Raw genomic sequence first — 14839 nt, forward strand, 5'->3', positions numbered from 1 at the left:
TAGATCAAAGCCTTAGGGAAGACGTGCTTGTCTTCCCTAAGACGAGTCGTCAGCCCGGGTCGAATCGGGCCCCAGAGTGACACTGCCTGCAGTTAAGCCGTCAGGTCATCTCAGGTCAGACCCAAAGGGCATCGTTTCAGCAGTCAGGTCAGGTCGGATCCCAGTGCAGGTATGTCCGTCAGGCGTCCGGTCAGGCCAAGCCACGTCAGATCTGACCCCAGGGATAGGTCTATCCGTTGTGTCATCACATCTCCAGCCTCGCTGAAATCCATAACTCGTCTCCTGCTGAGCTGTGCCCGTCTGGCTCTGAGCTGCAGTCTCAGTGCAGAGATCAGCAGCGGGTCACACCGGCCGGCCGGCAGCCGTCCGATCGTCGACGGCAGGAAATCGCTCCGCTCGCACCGGGATGGGCCCCAAAGGTCAGCCGGCGCGCTGCTTCCGAGGACGGCTGATTCCAGGCTGAAGTGCGGCGGTGCGGTGCTCTGTAGGATCACCAACACCTCGGCCGAGGTATGGACGTTTACTGGCCAGCGTCTGAGTTAGGGAGTGACCGAATTGGTGGTCTGAGGCAGCATTGGATGACCCAGCGTTTGGCACAAGGGCTTTGGATCGTGCAGAATGGTGCTAATACATATGCATGCCGTGCGTAAAGCTTCCTTGGCTTGAACCACTCAACTTCCTAACGTCGTGCCTGTCCGAAAATCCATTTTGAAATCTAATACCTTGTTTCGCTCCTAAAGTTTGTTCACCTATGTGTTTCTTTATTTGAATTATTTCTGGCATGCTTGTTTACGGTTGGTTAGTTAGATTTCCAGCACAATAACGACCTATAATCACCTTACGCCCACATATTTCTTTTTCAGTCGTTAAAACTTTCATGATGATTCAAAGAAATCTAATTCATCTAATATTTCCATGAACTCTTAATACCACTTTCAGGGTCGTCGCTGGCTACCATTTCATTAGCATCACTGTTCGTCGGAACGCTGCTGTAGCACTTTATTAAACCCGATGACTTTTGGCCCCGACACCAAACGGAAACAGCGAGATGTGTGGGGCGATCCATCTCATCTGACAGCATTCCGTGACATGGTCGTAATGAGCCAAATCAACGGACGATTTACGGGTGCGATTGTGCATGTATGTTCTTGGTTGCAGTTAGGATTGCCGTAGAGCTTGCTGATCAGTGAGCAATTAAAACTTCGGACAATTATAGTAATGTTAAGTAAATTGACAATAACAAAATATGAGAAACGCAAGTCACACATCACCTTCCGATCTGTCATTGATAGTGAAATGCTGTCCAAGAGTTTGCTGGCTTCTGCAGAAAAGAATCACCACCAGTTACATCATAACCACTGGTTATGAATGGCCCCAACACGATAGACCCAGCCAATGTGAGATCTCTATAATAGCCCAGCTATCCAACGCCGAAAGAAAATTTAAGTGCTGTCCTCTCCATAGGATTTGTATGGGTCATTTATTATGAAGATGTTGTAAAAGCGATCATTAATATGCCACCGAACACATTTGTCAGTCGTTCATTTCCGGATTGTCCTGCAGTGGCAGCATGCATGAGCATTTTAAAGGCTATTTGATGGAGTATCTAACGAAAATTACCCTCGCGATACAGTGTCCCAACACACTGAAAACTTCTAGGAGCAAATCGACGTTAAGTTGCATTTCCATCTATATTACTTTTTGATACACCAGTGCTTTTAGTTGACAGTTATTAATTTCCTACGAAACTATGGCGACCGTCTCATACAGAATACAGAGAAGACATTCAGTCCGTGCACCACCATTGGGAGGGTCTGCAACCGTGCGTGCTACAGACGCCTTCAAAGGCCTGTTTGATCACGCCATGCCAACAGAACTGTATGATCAATGATCGTCGATGATAACTCGGTATGGCTCGTAATTAGAGGGCAGAAATACATAGAACTTCCATCTCAAAGGAGGTTAGTCGATTTATGTTCAAGACACTCAAAATGTAGTTTTAAAACTTCTCCATCAAAACACCGATGACTCCGACACAAGTGATGACAGCGGATATATCAGCAGTTAAGAATTGGATCAGACTCGGTACGTGTTTGCAGTTGACGAGCAGCCGGCAATGCCTGTGATGACTAGCCATGACGCTGCCCGGCGTTGGAGGCGGCGACGGTCCGCGGCGCCGCACCCCTGCCTACGGCCTGATCCGGCGGTCGCATTAGGCAGACAGGCCGCTGACCGGCATCAAACGAGCCGTGCCGCCGCCCCCGCCCCCGCGGGCAGTGATTGTCGTACAGTTCGATCCGCTCAGAGCGCAATCAGCAGCAACACGAGCAAGAGAATCTAACGAGCGACAAACACAATTACATGTTTGTGCAGCGTCGGCGCGTGCCAATCAGCAGAGGGGCCTCTTGTTGCCGGAGAATGGGCGTAGTAGCGCACAAAAATGTCTGTTTTCAGCATCAGTGGTTATGAAACTACCATCTGTAACGACCCTGGCTTGAATATCCATCAGTGGAATGGTGGACTTGGGCCGCCGTTATCTGGAAAGTGGTCTCCGGCTTTTCGGCCGAGCCCCAATATTAGTCTTCACTGCCGCCGCCGCCGCCGGTACCGATCTCACCGCCACCGCCGCCGCCGCCGCTCCGCTCACCGCTTCCTCTGACCTCTCCACCGCCACGCTGGAATACACGCTCCAGACGATGGCATTTGCAGCGCGGCCGCTGAAAATGTATCTCACCATAACCGGGAGCCGGCGGAAATGTCGGAAACTGTTCAGCAGCGAGGAGCGGCCAAGTGGATTGTAGAGCAAGGTAAAGCCAGGAGAGGCTGGAGTTATTGGCCCTGAGGACGGCGCAGAGGAGGGGGGGGGGGGTCCAAGCAGCCTCTCAACCCGGCGCTGGTATTTACTTAGGGCCACCAGCCAGAGGAGTTAATGCACTGGCAGGCGTTCCGGGAGAAAAGAAGAGTGGCTAGTCTGTGAGGACTCAGGAACGTAACACGTCTTTGCCACAAGAGCGTCGGCATATTCAGAAAAACCGCCCAGGGCTCACAAGGCGCCATTTTACCCTTTGACTTTCCCATAGTTACAATCCATCTAAGGTTAGTGTCATCCTGAAACGGCGTGCTCGATTACTGCTGCGCCATTGAAATGCATTACAATTGGCCGTTTTCCGCTTGAAATGCGACGGACGCAGTAATTTGATTTCGGCACCTGCGATCCGATCACGCAGATTCCCAGCGCGGCGGGTTTGATCTGTGCATTTTAAACTGCCGACGGAAACTACCTGACCTTTGCGGTGAGCGACACTCGACACTGACGCGCCCTGGTAACAGCACTGCTGGAGCTCGAAACGGCCGGGCTGTTGCACGAAAGCAACTCATATTAGAATAAAGCTGGCCTATGCCTGAAAATATCACAATCCTCTGGCTGACCTTTAAATGTTTTCTGTTACCATGCTGAATGCTCAGCTGTCAGTAGCAATATGAATCATCTTTTAACCCGCGACCTGGTGGGGGGGGGGGGGCTATTTTTTGCCCCCCCCCCCCTCCAGACTTTTCAATATATCTCCAGAACCGCTGCGCCGATCGTCACTAAACTTTCAGTACCCTCCCGGACATCAATTTTACATATGGTGACCAAAAACTTTTTCCAAAGGCTATGATAGGTTGGCCGGAAATGACGTCAGAGTGACGTCATGTTCTGCCGTTTTCGACCCAAAAAAGGGTTTCGCGGGAAGAGCTGCCAGGCCCATAGCTTTGCAAATACAGAAAAATGATAAGGACATAAAAGCTGTAGAATTGACAGGGCTACAAAACTACCTTCTCGGATTTTTGAAATTTTTGGATTTTGACCCCCAAAAATGAAAAAATAATTTTTTTGGATATAATGATCGAAAAATCCAAAAAGTTTTTTGAATTTCGCAAAAAACGGAATAAATGTAATAGTCCTTACCGCCTTCCATCCACATACCAAATTTGAGATTGATACCTCTTTTTTTGGCGAAGTTATAGCGAAAAAACTACTCAAAATTAATGACGTCAAATTTTCAAACCCAATTTTTAGCAATTCTAGACCCCGTAGCGCAAAACAAAGACCATTTTTAGACTCCCCGTGACGAGCTGCATCGAATCAATACCCATTTTATGCAAAATAATCAACTTTAAAATTTGACCTTTTTGGCCTGACCTTGACCTGACCTTGACCTGAACTTCACCAGAAAGTGACCTAAGCCGTACCTGATAGTCTTATAACCAACACCATTGAGTTGGAAATGAAAAATTGGCCATAAAACATGCATCACACAACCTTAATAAAGTTGGGCTCATGTGACCTGACCTGTGACCCTTGGTGACCTGACCTTTGACGTGACCTGGTATTGTTAGTGACCTCTAATAGCAACATATCTATTATCTACTAGGCAACTGACGCCCTATCGCTGATTCTCGACAAAATGCGTTTTCCTCGGTGTTATAGCGCATTCCCTAGAAGACCCGTGAACGGTAAAACATTTCATCTTTGACCTGACCTGTGACGTCATCGGTGACCCCGAGGTCAATGAAATTTGGTTTCCTTCGACAAATTTGACAGACCTTTCGAACGCGGTTTGAATTTTGCGGATCCGTCCAGTAGTTTCGGAGATACGAGGGGGGGGGCAAAAAATAGCCCCCCACCAGGTCGCGTTATAAACAGACCCCACCAGGGCGCGGGTTAAGGGCTACATTTCTGAGTACCTGGCCCTGCACCAGCCGTCTGCCGGCCAGCTGCTCTCCCGAATCAGGTCACAGGTCAGCTCCATGGAGCGCGTACGCCGGGGGTGGGTGCCGAAGACTCCCGTCGGCCTGGGTTTAAGTTCGACGGCCATTCGTCGGAGACGTGATGGATACCGACGGACGGAGAACGGATCGTCGCCGCCGACACCGCTCCGTCGCCGGGTGCCCGCGCCGGTCACCGCCACGGCGTCCGGCACTGATGGCCAAAGACACGAACTACGACGCTGCTCTACTGTTCGGAACATTCACATCAGTCATCGTCCGTTGTTCGACCATAGACAGCGTGGAGAATGAAGGTCAAGGTTGTTGAAGCCATGACACGTTGATTTTTGCAGCGTCTGTTTGTTAGAGAAAGAGAAACATTTCCTGGTTTAGGTAGCTCGAAGAAATCGGGCACAACATTTCACTTGAGCACCTACATATATATGCATCACCCATGCATAAGCTTGACTTATTTTTGCAAGGATGAATTTTGTGTGCTGTTTGTGGTGCACGATTTTTACGGATAACCATTTGCTTTTGCGTTATATTGCAATTTTACCACGTATGTCACTTACACGTCATTGTTTATTAATTAGACGTCACTGTAGACTCCTAACCGCATCCTCATGATCGACACACACGTGCTCTAACTAGTGTCAGTTGTCACGTCCCTGGTATCGTCATGTGTCCCAATGCTAACCACCGTACCACGTTCCACGCACGCACGTTCCAGCGTATGTATGTACTTACTTACGTGATCCACTGCCGCATCGACAATATCTCGCCCCTATGTCACGCTCCCATGTCACGTCACCCCATGCGCCCCCCACAGACCTCCCTCCCCCCACCGCATCAGGTAGTGGCACACCACTAGGACAAACGTCTGTCGCTGTGGCGCCAGTCCGGTGCCACAGGCGATAATACGGCGGCGTGCTGTCGCAGCTCAGGGCGAGGGAGCTCAGCCGCGACACACCATTGTGTTCTGCGGGGATCGACGGGAATCAGTCGGCTCCCGTCCGGTGCGCACTGGTCGGGGGAGGACAGCGGAGAAATGTGAGGAGGAATGTGGGGAGAGGGTTGGGAACGGCACAGAGAGCGGCGATGACACACTAACACGGGGGAAGAGGAGACAGTATAGAGGGAAACGTAAGAGGAAGGAGAGAGAAAGAAGAGGATGGAGGAGATACAAACGGAGAGAGAGAGAGAGAGAGAGAGAGAGAGAGAGAGAGAGAGAGAGAGAGAGAGAGAGAGAGAGAGAGAGAGAGAGAGAGAGAGAGAGAGAGAGAGAGAGAGAGAGAGAGAGAGAGAGAGAGAGAGAGGATAAAGGTAGAAGGAAAGAGAATAGGGAGGGAGAAAGGGAAGAGAAATAATCTAGAATGAAAAAGAGAGGAGTCAACGACTAAATCCTACGTGTTGGAGCCGGAGGCCTCAGAGCCGTCTTTCCAGTTATCAGTCCTTTATTTTGTATGAATACATAATGAATCGCATTAAGTGAACAGAGAAACCCGATAAGACCAGCGCACCATCACGGTCAAGAGCTCAGAAAAGCAGCGGAATGGCTAAAGGGATTTGCGCGGCGCGAGGGCGGGAGGAAAGATTGGGAACGACAGACCCAGTTAGGCTGACCCGCAGTACACGCGAGACCACCGGCACAGTATAACCTCCAGTGATATGCTCGGCGGAGATAAAGCCGTCGCGACGTCCGTGTCCACTGCTCGCGAGTTTTTCGGTCTTCGCCTAGGGGTTGTAAATTGAATTGGATGTGCGGAGCACAGCGAAGTGACGGCGCTAAAGCCTCTGTTATTCCAAGCGCCGAGTTAGAAGGCCTGGTTGCGAACGATTCCGACTAACTTTGACAGCAAATCATTGGGTCGACTAGCTAACTTGTGTTTACCGCTGGAGTTGGAGGCACGCTTCAGTAGTTGCAAAGGTGAGTGGGTACATCATTCGATTTGTACCATATTTTGGTCGGAATCTACTTGGTAAAGCTAGCATCATATCTCTCATATGGGGAATAAAATCCTCACGGCCAAAATTAACACCTATATACTGTCCTAAGCAAAGCTGGTTCACTCCAACCCATCACTTCTCCCGCAGTTTCCGCTCCTTACTCGCACCAAATCACACGCAGCAAATCATTTCGTCGGTTATTTGTACCCCACTCGCTCGGTGGCGCCCGTATCAATAGTCTGGCAGCGTCCCGGCCAATATTTGGCTGGCGGCTCAGCCACCAGACGCGGCCCACTCGCCGGCTGTGGGATGAGCTGCGCTCAGTGCTCCCGCTCGCCCAGGCCCTGACGGACCGCCGGCTCGGTGTGTCGCCTCTCGGTCTTACAGTCTGTCCGCCCCGCAATCTTCTCGGCATTTTCTGCAGTCGACGCTGTGCTTTTTCGGCGTCCGGCTGATTTCCGGCCATCCGTCTGGGACGGCTGGTCTGTCACTGTGGAGCTGGGAGGCCTGAGAAGGCTGGTCTGTCAGTGCAGAACCGGCAGGACAGTGCTGTTGGGTCGCAGGGCAAGCGGCTGCCCGTCCCGCCGCGCCGGCTCATGTGTCGTCAGCTGTCTGTTCGATAGTGCCCACCCCGACCCACTCCCTCCCATGCTCTACACCCATTCCCACCCCTCTTCTCCCATCCCCAGTCCCTCTTCCACTCCACCCCGAACTTCCGTCCCCAGTCCCACTCCACCCCCCCCCCCCACTCCTCAGCACACTGGCAGCTCAGGTAAGCTCTGTGTTAGGTGTCGCAGACCGGTGCGCCCACTCCAAATATTGACCTCCGCGATACGGACATGTCGGCATTCACACCGTGGACACACCGAAGTGGGCCGCTCCGCAACGGGAGCACGCTGCATTCACTGGATTTTCTGGTGATAAGTTTCATTTCCACAATTTCGTGACTCAAAAAACACATGTTTTACACAAATGATTGAAAATGCATCGGAAGAGTTCAATTCTAAGGATAAGGAACCAACCTATCAAAAAGCGGAATTATTGGCTACCGAAGTATCCGTAAACATGGGTCTTAAATTACCAGCAAATTGCCCGCAATTAAGGTGTATGCATGAATAGCATGCAGAATGTTGATTTACTCTACACAGGGAGACACATACCTAACAGCATCTCACTCCAATTATGGGCCGCTACTGGACAAAGTGTTTCAAGTTTGGACGAGTGGATACAGAGCCCGCACACTATTAAAGTCGGAAATCCTTTGAAGCGACACTCGAGGTGGTAGTTTGTCCGCTGCAATAAACCCGCTGACTACGAAGCTCACATCTTCAGTCGAATAGTGCGAAGTTCCCGGACCCGCGTACAACTTTCCTAGAATGCTGAAAATATACAGGCAAAATAGCTCCTGAGTTTGCAGTAAACACATACGCAATCTTTAGAGCATTAGCTTTTCCGTCTGAAGCTCTGAGGCTCAGCGCAAGCTTGAAAGTTAATAGACACCGTCTTTGATTGACGGCAATATGGAAAAATTGTTATACCTGGTGCAGTTAAATGTACTAATAATTTCACGCACACGATTACTGAATATGACTTGTTGATGCTGGGAAAATACAACTGAGGCATACACTTTTCCAATCTACTCGGAGCGATAAAATGAATGCATTAAGCAATTACGTACCGTGCAACATATGGACACAGTTGTATGGAACCACCCATATGGGACTGTCGCGGACATTCAGTTCAGCACGGTCCCGGACAGAGGGCCGATGCAAAATCAATCGTGCGTCCTTCCCTCGTCGATAGAACCTGCCCACCCGAATACCACCGCTGAATAATATGCCAAAACGGAGAAACATTTGCACTCATTCAGAGTGGTGACGACAAACTCAGCGTATCGGCGGCCTGACAGACGGAGGAGCGCGGCGAAAAAAAAATCCGAAGGGCAAAACCATGTTTTTCTTCTCTACGCAGGGCAATAGCTGTAAATGTCATCTTTACCTTAGCAGTAATCGGAAACAGCTATTGACAGAACAGTAATCAATGACAGCTCTGCGCAGATAATAACCAACAGAGCTCCTCTTCTTGTGTTCTTGTCAACCACAGACATTTCTCTACGCAGAGCAGTAACCGAGAAAAAGACCTGCTGGCATCTTCACAGCGCAGCAACCAGACATCTCTGTACAGAACAGTGAACGCAAACAGCTCTGTTCAGTCACATTTAACAGTGCGTGCAGTGATTCACCTAGCCATCAGATCTAGTGCAACTGACAATCCGGGTCCGAAAAGCATTAAGCGAATTCGTTCGGTCAGAGTTACTTTCCTCTGTGGTCAACAATTTCGAAAAGTAGCAGGTCACGCTGTAAAAACAATCACGTAAGTAAACGGAAAGATAAAATATCCAAGCGTCAATTTTATTTATCTGATTCAGAACGAAAACACTGCATTATTCATATTTGTCTTCATTCTAAAGCCGACGGCGACTATGTCAGACCGTTTTCGTCAATAGACACTAACGCCCGTCGATCGAGCTCCTGAAGTTTTATCGCCATAGCCCGGAATCATATTTTTGTTCCGACGGAGACGATGGGCTTTGTCACGGCCCGGGGATATCTTAACTACACGCGTCCAAGTAAGGGCGGTGGCTGGTGAAGCGAAACGGCTTATGTTATCTTGACACCGCCCGCCCGCCCGCCCGTCCGCCGAACAATGCTGTGAGACGCATGAGGCCAGAAGCTGCCGCACTGTGAATTACGTTGTGAATTACATTGACGTATAATATCCTGTAGGGCTTAAGAGCAATCCTATAATATTCTTTTATCGTGATGATCACAAGATACAAATGCCAAACTGATAACAAATGAACAGGCAAACTTGCATATATAGAATCATCATCTCCGGTACGTGCCGATCAAACATTCATTTGACCTTTACGCATCTTTGCAAAATACATACATTCTTATGTTTATTTACCAATAAATATTGCTATTAAGTTATCATGACTGAAACAAGTAACACATAACCATTACATAAACAAAACTTCTCAATGACCCCGTTTCCATGGACATCACTGATCCGGATCAGCAAATTTAAATCGTATTATGTTTCTCGAACTCTTCGCTACATGATATCATTCGATATGGATTAGGCTTATATTATCAGTTAATCCCTTATTTTCATTTTCATATATTGACTAACTATACTGGATTTAGCTAATCCATTTTTACTGATCCGGATCAGTGAGCCCATGGAAACGTGGTCTATATCTGTTAGCGGTTTTTTTGATGAAAACTGTTAGAAAGAAGTGATTGAAAACTTACTTTATCTGCGCCCAGCCTTAGCTCAACCTTACAAAGTCACAAACAATTATTCAAAGGCCGGTAACTCCAAAGCTCACCCACCTGATAACAAGTTCCAACATTCCCAGCTGAACACCTATAAAGTCATAAATCTGTCTATCGTAAAGTGATTGTCACCATACGCCGAAATACGCAGGCGTCACGAACAACTACCTACATCACTGAAGTAACGTGAAGTAACGGAGTAACGGGACTAGCGACCATAAACTGTGAACGAGGTCATAGCGCGCCTGCATAGCGGCCGTTCAAGTGGATTGGTTCGTCTGCTGGCGATCTGTAACAGCTCTACCAGCGGTATTCGTCATCCTCATCCTCATATCTACACCGTACCTTTATCTATATACCGCCGGAGTTCCACATTCAGTCATTATCTCTTTCGTTCATAAACTCCCGCCCTCTGGCACTCAGCTCGTCCCTCAGATTGTCACACTTGTGGTCATGGACCTTATCGGTCGCGTCCTCACTCCAGACAATTGTTCCGAACTCCAAGTTGGTGTGAGAGAGCTGACTGACAGCAAAGCAACTCTCAATCGCTGCCTTATACTTCTCTTCTCGTGTATTCAGCTGCGATTCGCCTGATGGCTGGACCACTTTCCGCTCGACTGTCAGTCGAGGAGGCAGTCGCCTCTTCGGTCGCCAGCCTCGAGTGGATATACCCTGTGCAGCTTCGGCGGTCATCCACGCCGTCCTCAGTCGCGGACAAAGACGAACTCGTTGTAGTGGTTCCACCGGTTCTCCTCCGAGTCGGAGCCGGGTTTGTCGTTGATGCCCGGGATGCCGGCCGTGCTGGAGCCGCAGCTGCCCACCATGCGGAAGCCGGCCTCGCACAGCATGTCGAACGCCTGCTCCAGGAACGAGTGCTTCAGGAAGAAGCGGCCTGTGTAGCGGTCCACGTGGCCCCTGTCCGGGTCGCGCGACTCGTTGAGCGTCTCGCCGAACGCCTCGCGGCAGAGCGTGACGCGACCGCAGACCAGGATACGGGCTAACTTACGGAACTTGACGTCGGCCAGGCCGTCGCGGCCGAACGCGAACGTACCGCGGTAGGAGACGGTGATTGACCCGGGGGAGCGGTCGGGGGACAACCCCGACCGAGGACCCGAGCGGGTCGAGCGAAGCGCCTCGGCAAACTCCGGCAGCTGGAAGAACTCTGCCTCGGCCAGCAGCCGGTTGCCCTCCTGGAAGCTCTCCGGCAGCACCGCCTTCCGCGTGCGCAGAAAGTCGAGCACGTAGCGGAAGAGGACGCCGTCGCGGTCGATGAAGTACCTCCCTCGGCAGTCCTGCGGCGGCGGGTCACTGCCGTCGGTGAACAGCTGTGCTAGCAGCGATCCCGGGCAGGAGGTGAGTGTGCTCAGCGCAGTGGTGTAGCACACGCCGCCGATATTCAGGTCGACCACGGCCGGGAACGGAGCCATGGCGGCGGCCGGCCGGTGCGCAGGTCAGCGGCGGACTGGCCGCCGGCGGCGACCCCGCGGCGGTCCTGCCGTCGGCGGCGGCGCGCTCCTCCCGATCGATGGGGGGTGGGGGAGGACCGGACCGCGGTCTCCGGACCACCCGCGGCCCGGAGACCGACCGACATCTCCGGCGGCGACACGGTGCGGTCCGGGCACCCCGAGAGGAGACCGTACGACACTGACACCGACCGGGCGGTCAGTGAGCTCAGCACTGACGACACGGCGATCAGAGCGATAGTGAATGGAAACCGGATCGAGAATGGGTGGGTGGATAAACTGAAATACGAGGGAGATTGGAAAAGAAAGAGATAAGGAGAGAGGGGAGAGAAAGAGAAAGAGAGACAGAAAAAAATGAGGGAAAATGACGATGTATAAACAGAAAAGAGACTCGGGCAATACAAAAGAAAAGAGAAGAGAGGAGAGATAACAAAGATAATTAAGAACGGTGCGGAAAGAACCTCAAAAGGAAACAAGAAGAGCGAGTGGTAGCCAGGAAGCGATGCATCAAACCAAACGGACAGCAGAGCAAGCAACGGTGAAATATACGGCAGCTCAGAGTTCACCGCAGACGGAAACTCTCGCCGACAGTCGCTCCCGGAGACCGTGCGGTGTGCACTGACCGCCCCCCCCCCCCCCCGTCAGCCGGCAGTCGTAGCTATCGGAGACGGTGCGGCGCGTCGTACACGACAGATCCCCTGTCCCTCTCGCCGACAGTCCGGTGCGGCGGACGTATACGGCGAGCTGCTGACCCAGGTCGAGATCCAGGGACACGTGACGCCCGGCGCTTTGCAGCCAGCTCGCCCTGAGATGAATAGAAAAATGAAGTTCTTGACGTTTTTGGTCTTTCCGCTAGACGGCGCCAAAGTTGACATATGTTTGCGCCACTTGGTGGGCAGTTTAGGAACCTTTACCAAACTGCGGTCACGATATATTGTAGGTTCATCAATTGTGCGTTGAATGACACAATTAACATGATTTTGGTTCGGTGGTTTTCAGCCTACAACCTTCGAAACACAAAAATGTTTCGCGTATTTACCCTTATGGCTCTTCTGACCTGAAAGTCAATGTACCTAGAGGGTTACTGAGCTGCCTTCCCTGCTTAACCCTAGAACGCCTAGGGGGGGGGGGGTTGTATCAACCCCCCCCTGAGGTTTTTTCGAAGTGCACGCTAAACGGCTTGTCGTAGCGGGCTGAAATTTTCAATACCCTCTGGGGCAGCCTTTGCGCATCTTTTGCCGAAAAAAATTGATCGGGTCATGTCAGGTCACGGAGTTATGACGTCATAAGAGGTACAGCCTCCGGCCGACAGTTACCAAACGTGTGCGCCGAATCCCTAGGTTTTCTGCCGGTGATACCCACATTGTTTGATGGATCATGATGAAACGTCCCATGCATGTTGGGGCAAGCATTGGCTATCGTGTGGTGCAAGAAAATTGACCGGGTCAGGTCAGGTCACGGAGTTATGACGTCATAAGAGGTACAGCCTCCGGCCGGATTTTCACGAAGTGTGTACCGAGTCCCGAGGTTTTCTGCTGATGCTATCCACATTGCAGTGGATATCCACATATCTTTTCTGAGTCGTTACCTACAGTATTTATAGCGGAGCAGTGCAGTCAACAGCCGACGAATCGGGACAAACACCGGAGGGTGATGTGACACCATATCACTCATCAGCAATAGGCCTCTTACTTTTATAGGGTAAATACACCAAAAACACCATATATGATGCAGAATTGAGTGGGGAATACGTTGTTGAAGGTTTGAAGTTAATATCTCTCACCGTTTTGCCGCAATCGTTGCGCAAAGTTGAAAAAGTTTGATTTTTTCGGAAAATTTGACCTTTGACCGGTCATAAGTAGGTCAAATGTTGACCTAGGACCAAAAAATATACCACCAATCGCGAGATCTCGTTGAGAGCAATCCGTTGGTTTTTTTCCGCTAAGCTCTACGACCTTCCGTTTCGAAACGCCAGGGGGGGGGGGGTCGTAACAACCCCCCCCCCCCCTGGTCGTTCGTGTTATGAGAAATGGCCTGGTCGTGCGAGGGCTAAACTAAAAGGCTGCATAGCGTTTCCCGTCCTTTAACCTTGACCATGACTTTCAAGTTTATGACCTAACCTAGGGACCTGAAAAATGCTGTCAAGTTTGATTTGGTGTCGGGGAATCGATTGATACCATTTGTAGGCCATCCGGACAGTAACTTTAGGTTGTATAGCGCTTCCCGTCCTATGATCTTGACATTGACATTGAAGGTCATGACCTAGTGACCTAAAAATCGCTGTCAATTTGGGATCGTGGTCGGGGAATCGATAAAGATCATTTTCAAGCCAATCAGACAGTAACTTTAGGCTGTAGAGCAAACGCCGTCCTTTGACCATGACCTTAACCTCGAAGGTCATAAGCCAATGACCTTAAAATCACTGTCAATCTGCATTGAGGAACGTGGATTCGCATGAGCGCCTACTGATCAAAATCGGTTCATTGGTTTATGAGTTATTGCGTTCCCCGTCCGAATATCAAAGTATTGGTTTGATAGTCGCGATTATGAATCTGCTGCTCAACTGACAAACAATTGTATCTTAGAGAGTTTTGGTGCTAGACTTCCAAGATGGCTCAAAAAATTTCCTGTTGGTGCGCACCTTATCCAAGTCCGCACCCCATTCACGGAGTCCCGGCCGACCCTTCAATTACGTTACGTGGCACGATCCGTTCTATCACGTCAGTACCAGTAGCGGTTCTACCTCGCTACTCGGAACTCGCATCAGTGCGTCGGCAGCAAGCGCAGCAGCGAAAGGGTGAAGCCGCAGGTAGAAGAAGCAGCAAGCGTTCGAGATACGGCACCGGCGAAGCGTTCCTTAGGGCTACACCTGACTGACGGAAAGCCGGCTCGGAGCTACCGTTGGATTGAAGGTGTGGTCCGGCGCTGCTCTTGCCGTCTACCTACCAACCGGCGTGACCGGTCACCCTTCCTACGCCAAATTCTCCCTCTTTCTCCTTCATTTCAGATCCAACTATCCACCACCCAGCCGGGATACCTAACGGTGATACCTCCACGCTTGGGGCCTAAGAACCTGACTTCGGTCGGGTTCGTCAAGCCAGGGCGTAACAGGCTGCGTCTTCTATGAGCAGCTGGAGCTTAACGAACGGCCTTCCAAAACTCACTATCTCTCATCAACCTACCGACCTTGAAATTGCTAATTACAGCCACTAAAATTTATCATTATTAAAAAATGGTCCGCCCGAGTGGAACAAAAAGAAGCAGTTTTCGTCCTCCCGATTTTGATGGCCTTCATCCCGAAGCAGCCGAGGAGGATGTTTCCCCAGATGATGCGGG

At 50.6% G+C, this 14839-nt stretch overlaps 2 protein-coding genes across 2 annotated transcripts in view; both read right to left on the minus strand.

Moving 5' to 3' along the window:
* LOC122364275 (hybrid signal transduction histidine kinase B-like) overlaps positions 1–14839 on the minus strand; it is a 59179-nt gene that overhangs the window by 17287 nt on the left and 27053 nt on the right. The window lies entirely within an intron of this gene.
* LOC122364276 (BTB/POZ domain-containing protein KCTD16-like) lies at positions 9097–11498 on the minus strand. The gene has a single exon (XM_043334497.1). The coding sequence runs from the start codon at positions 11465–11467 to the stop codon at positions 10745–10747; it is 723 nt and encodes a 240-aa protein (XP_043190432.1). The 5' UTR covers positions 11468–11498; the 3' UTR covers positions 9097–10744.

Source organism: Amphibalanus amphitrite, unplaced genomic scaffold (genome assembly GCF_019059575.1).
Source record: "Amphibalanus amphitrite isolate SeventyFive unplaced genomic scaffold, NRLGWU_Aamphi_draft 000666F_arrow, whole genome shotgun sequence".
NCBI lineage: Eukaryota > Metazoa > Arthropoda > Thecostraca > Balanomorpha > Balanidae > Amphibalanus > Amphibalanus amphitrite.

What these genes read in the sequence shown, in the direction of transcription:
- LOC122364276 (XM_043334497.1), bottom strand. Translation starts at nt 11,467, where the DNA reads ATGGCTCCGTTCCCGGCCGTGGTCGACCTGAATATCGGCGGCGTGTGC.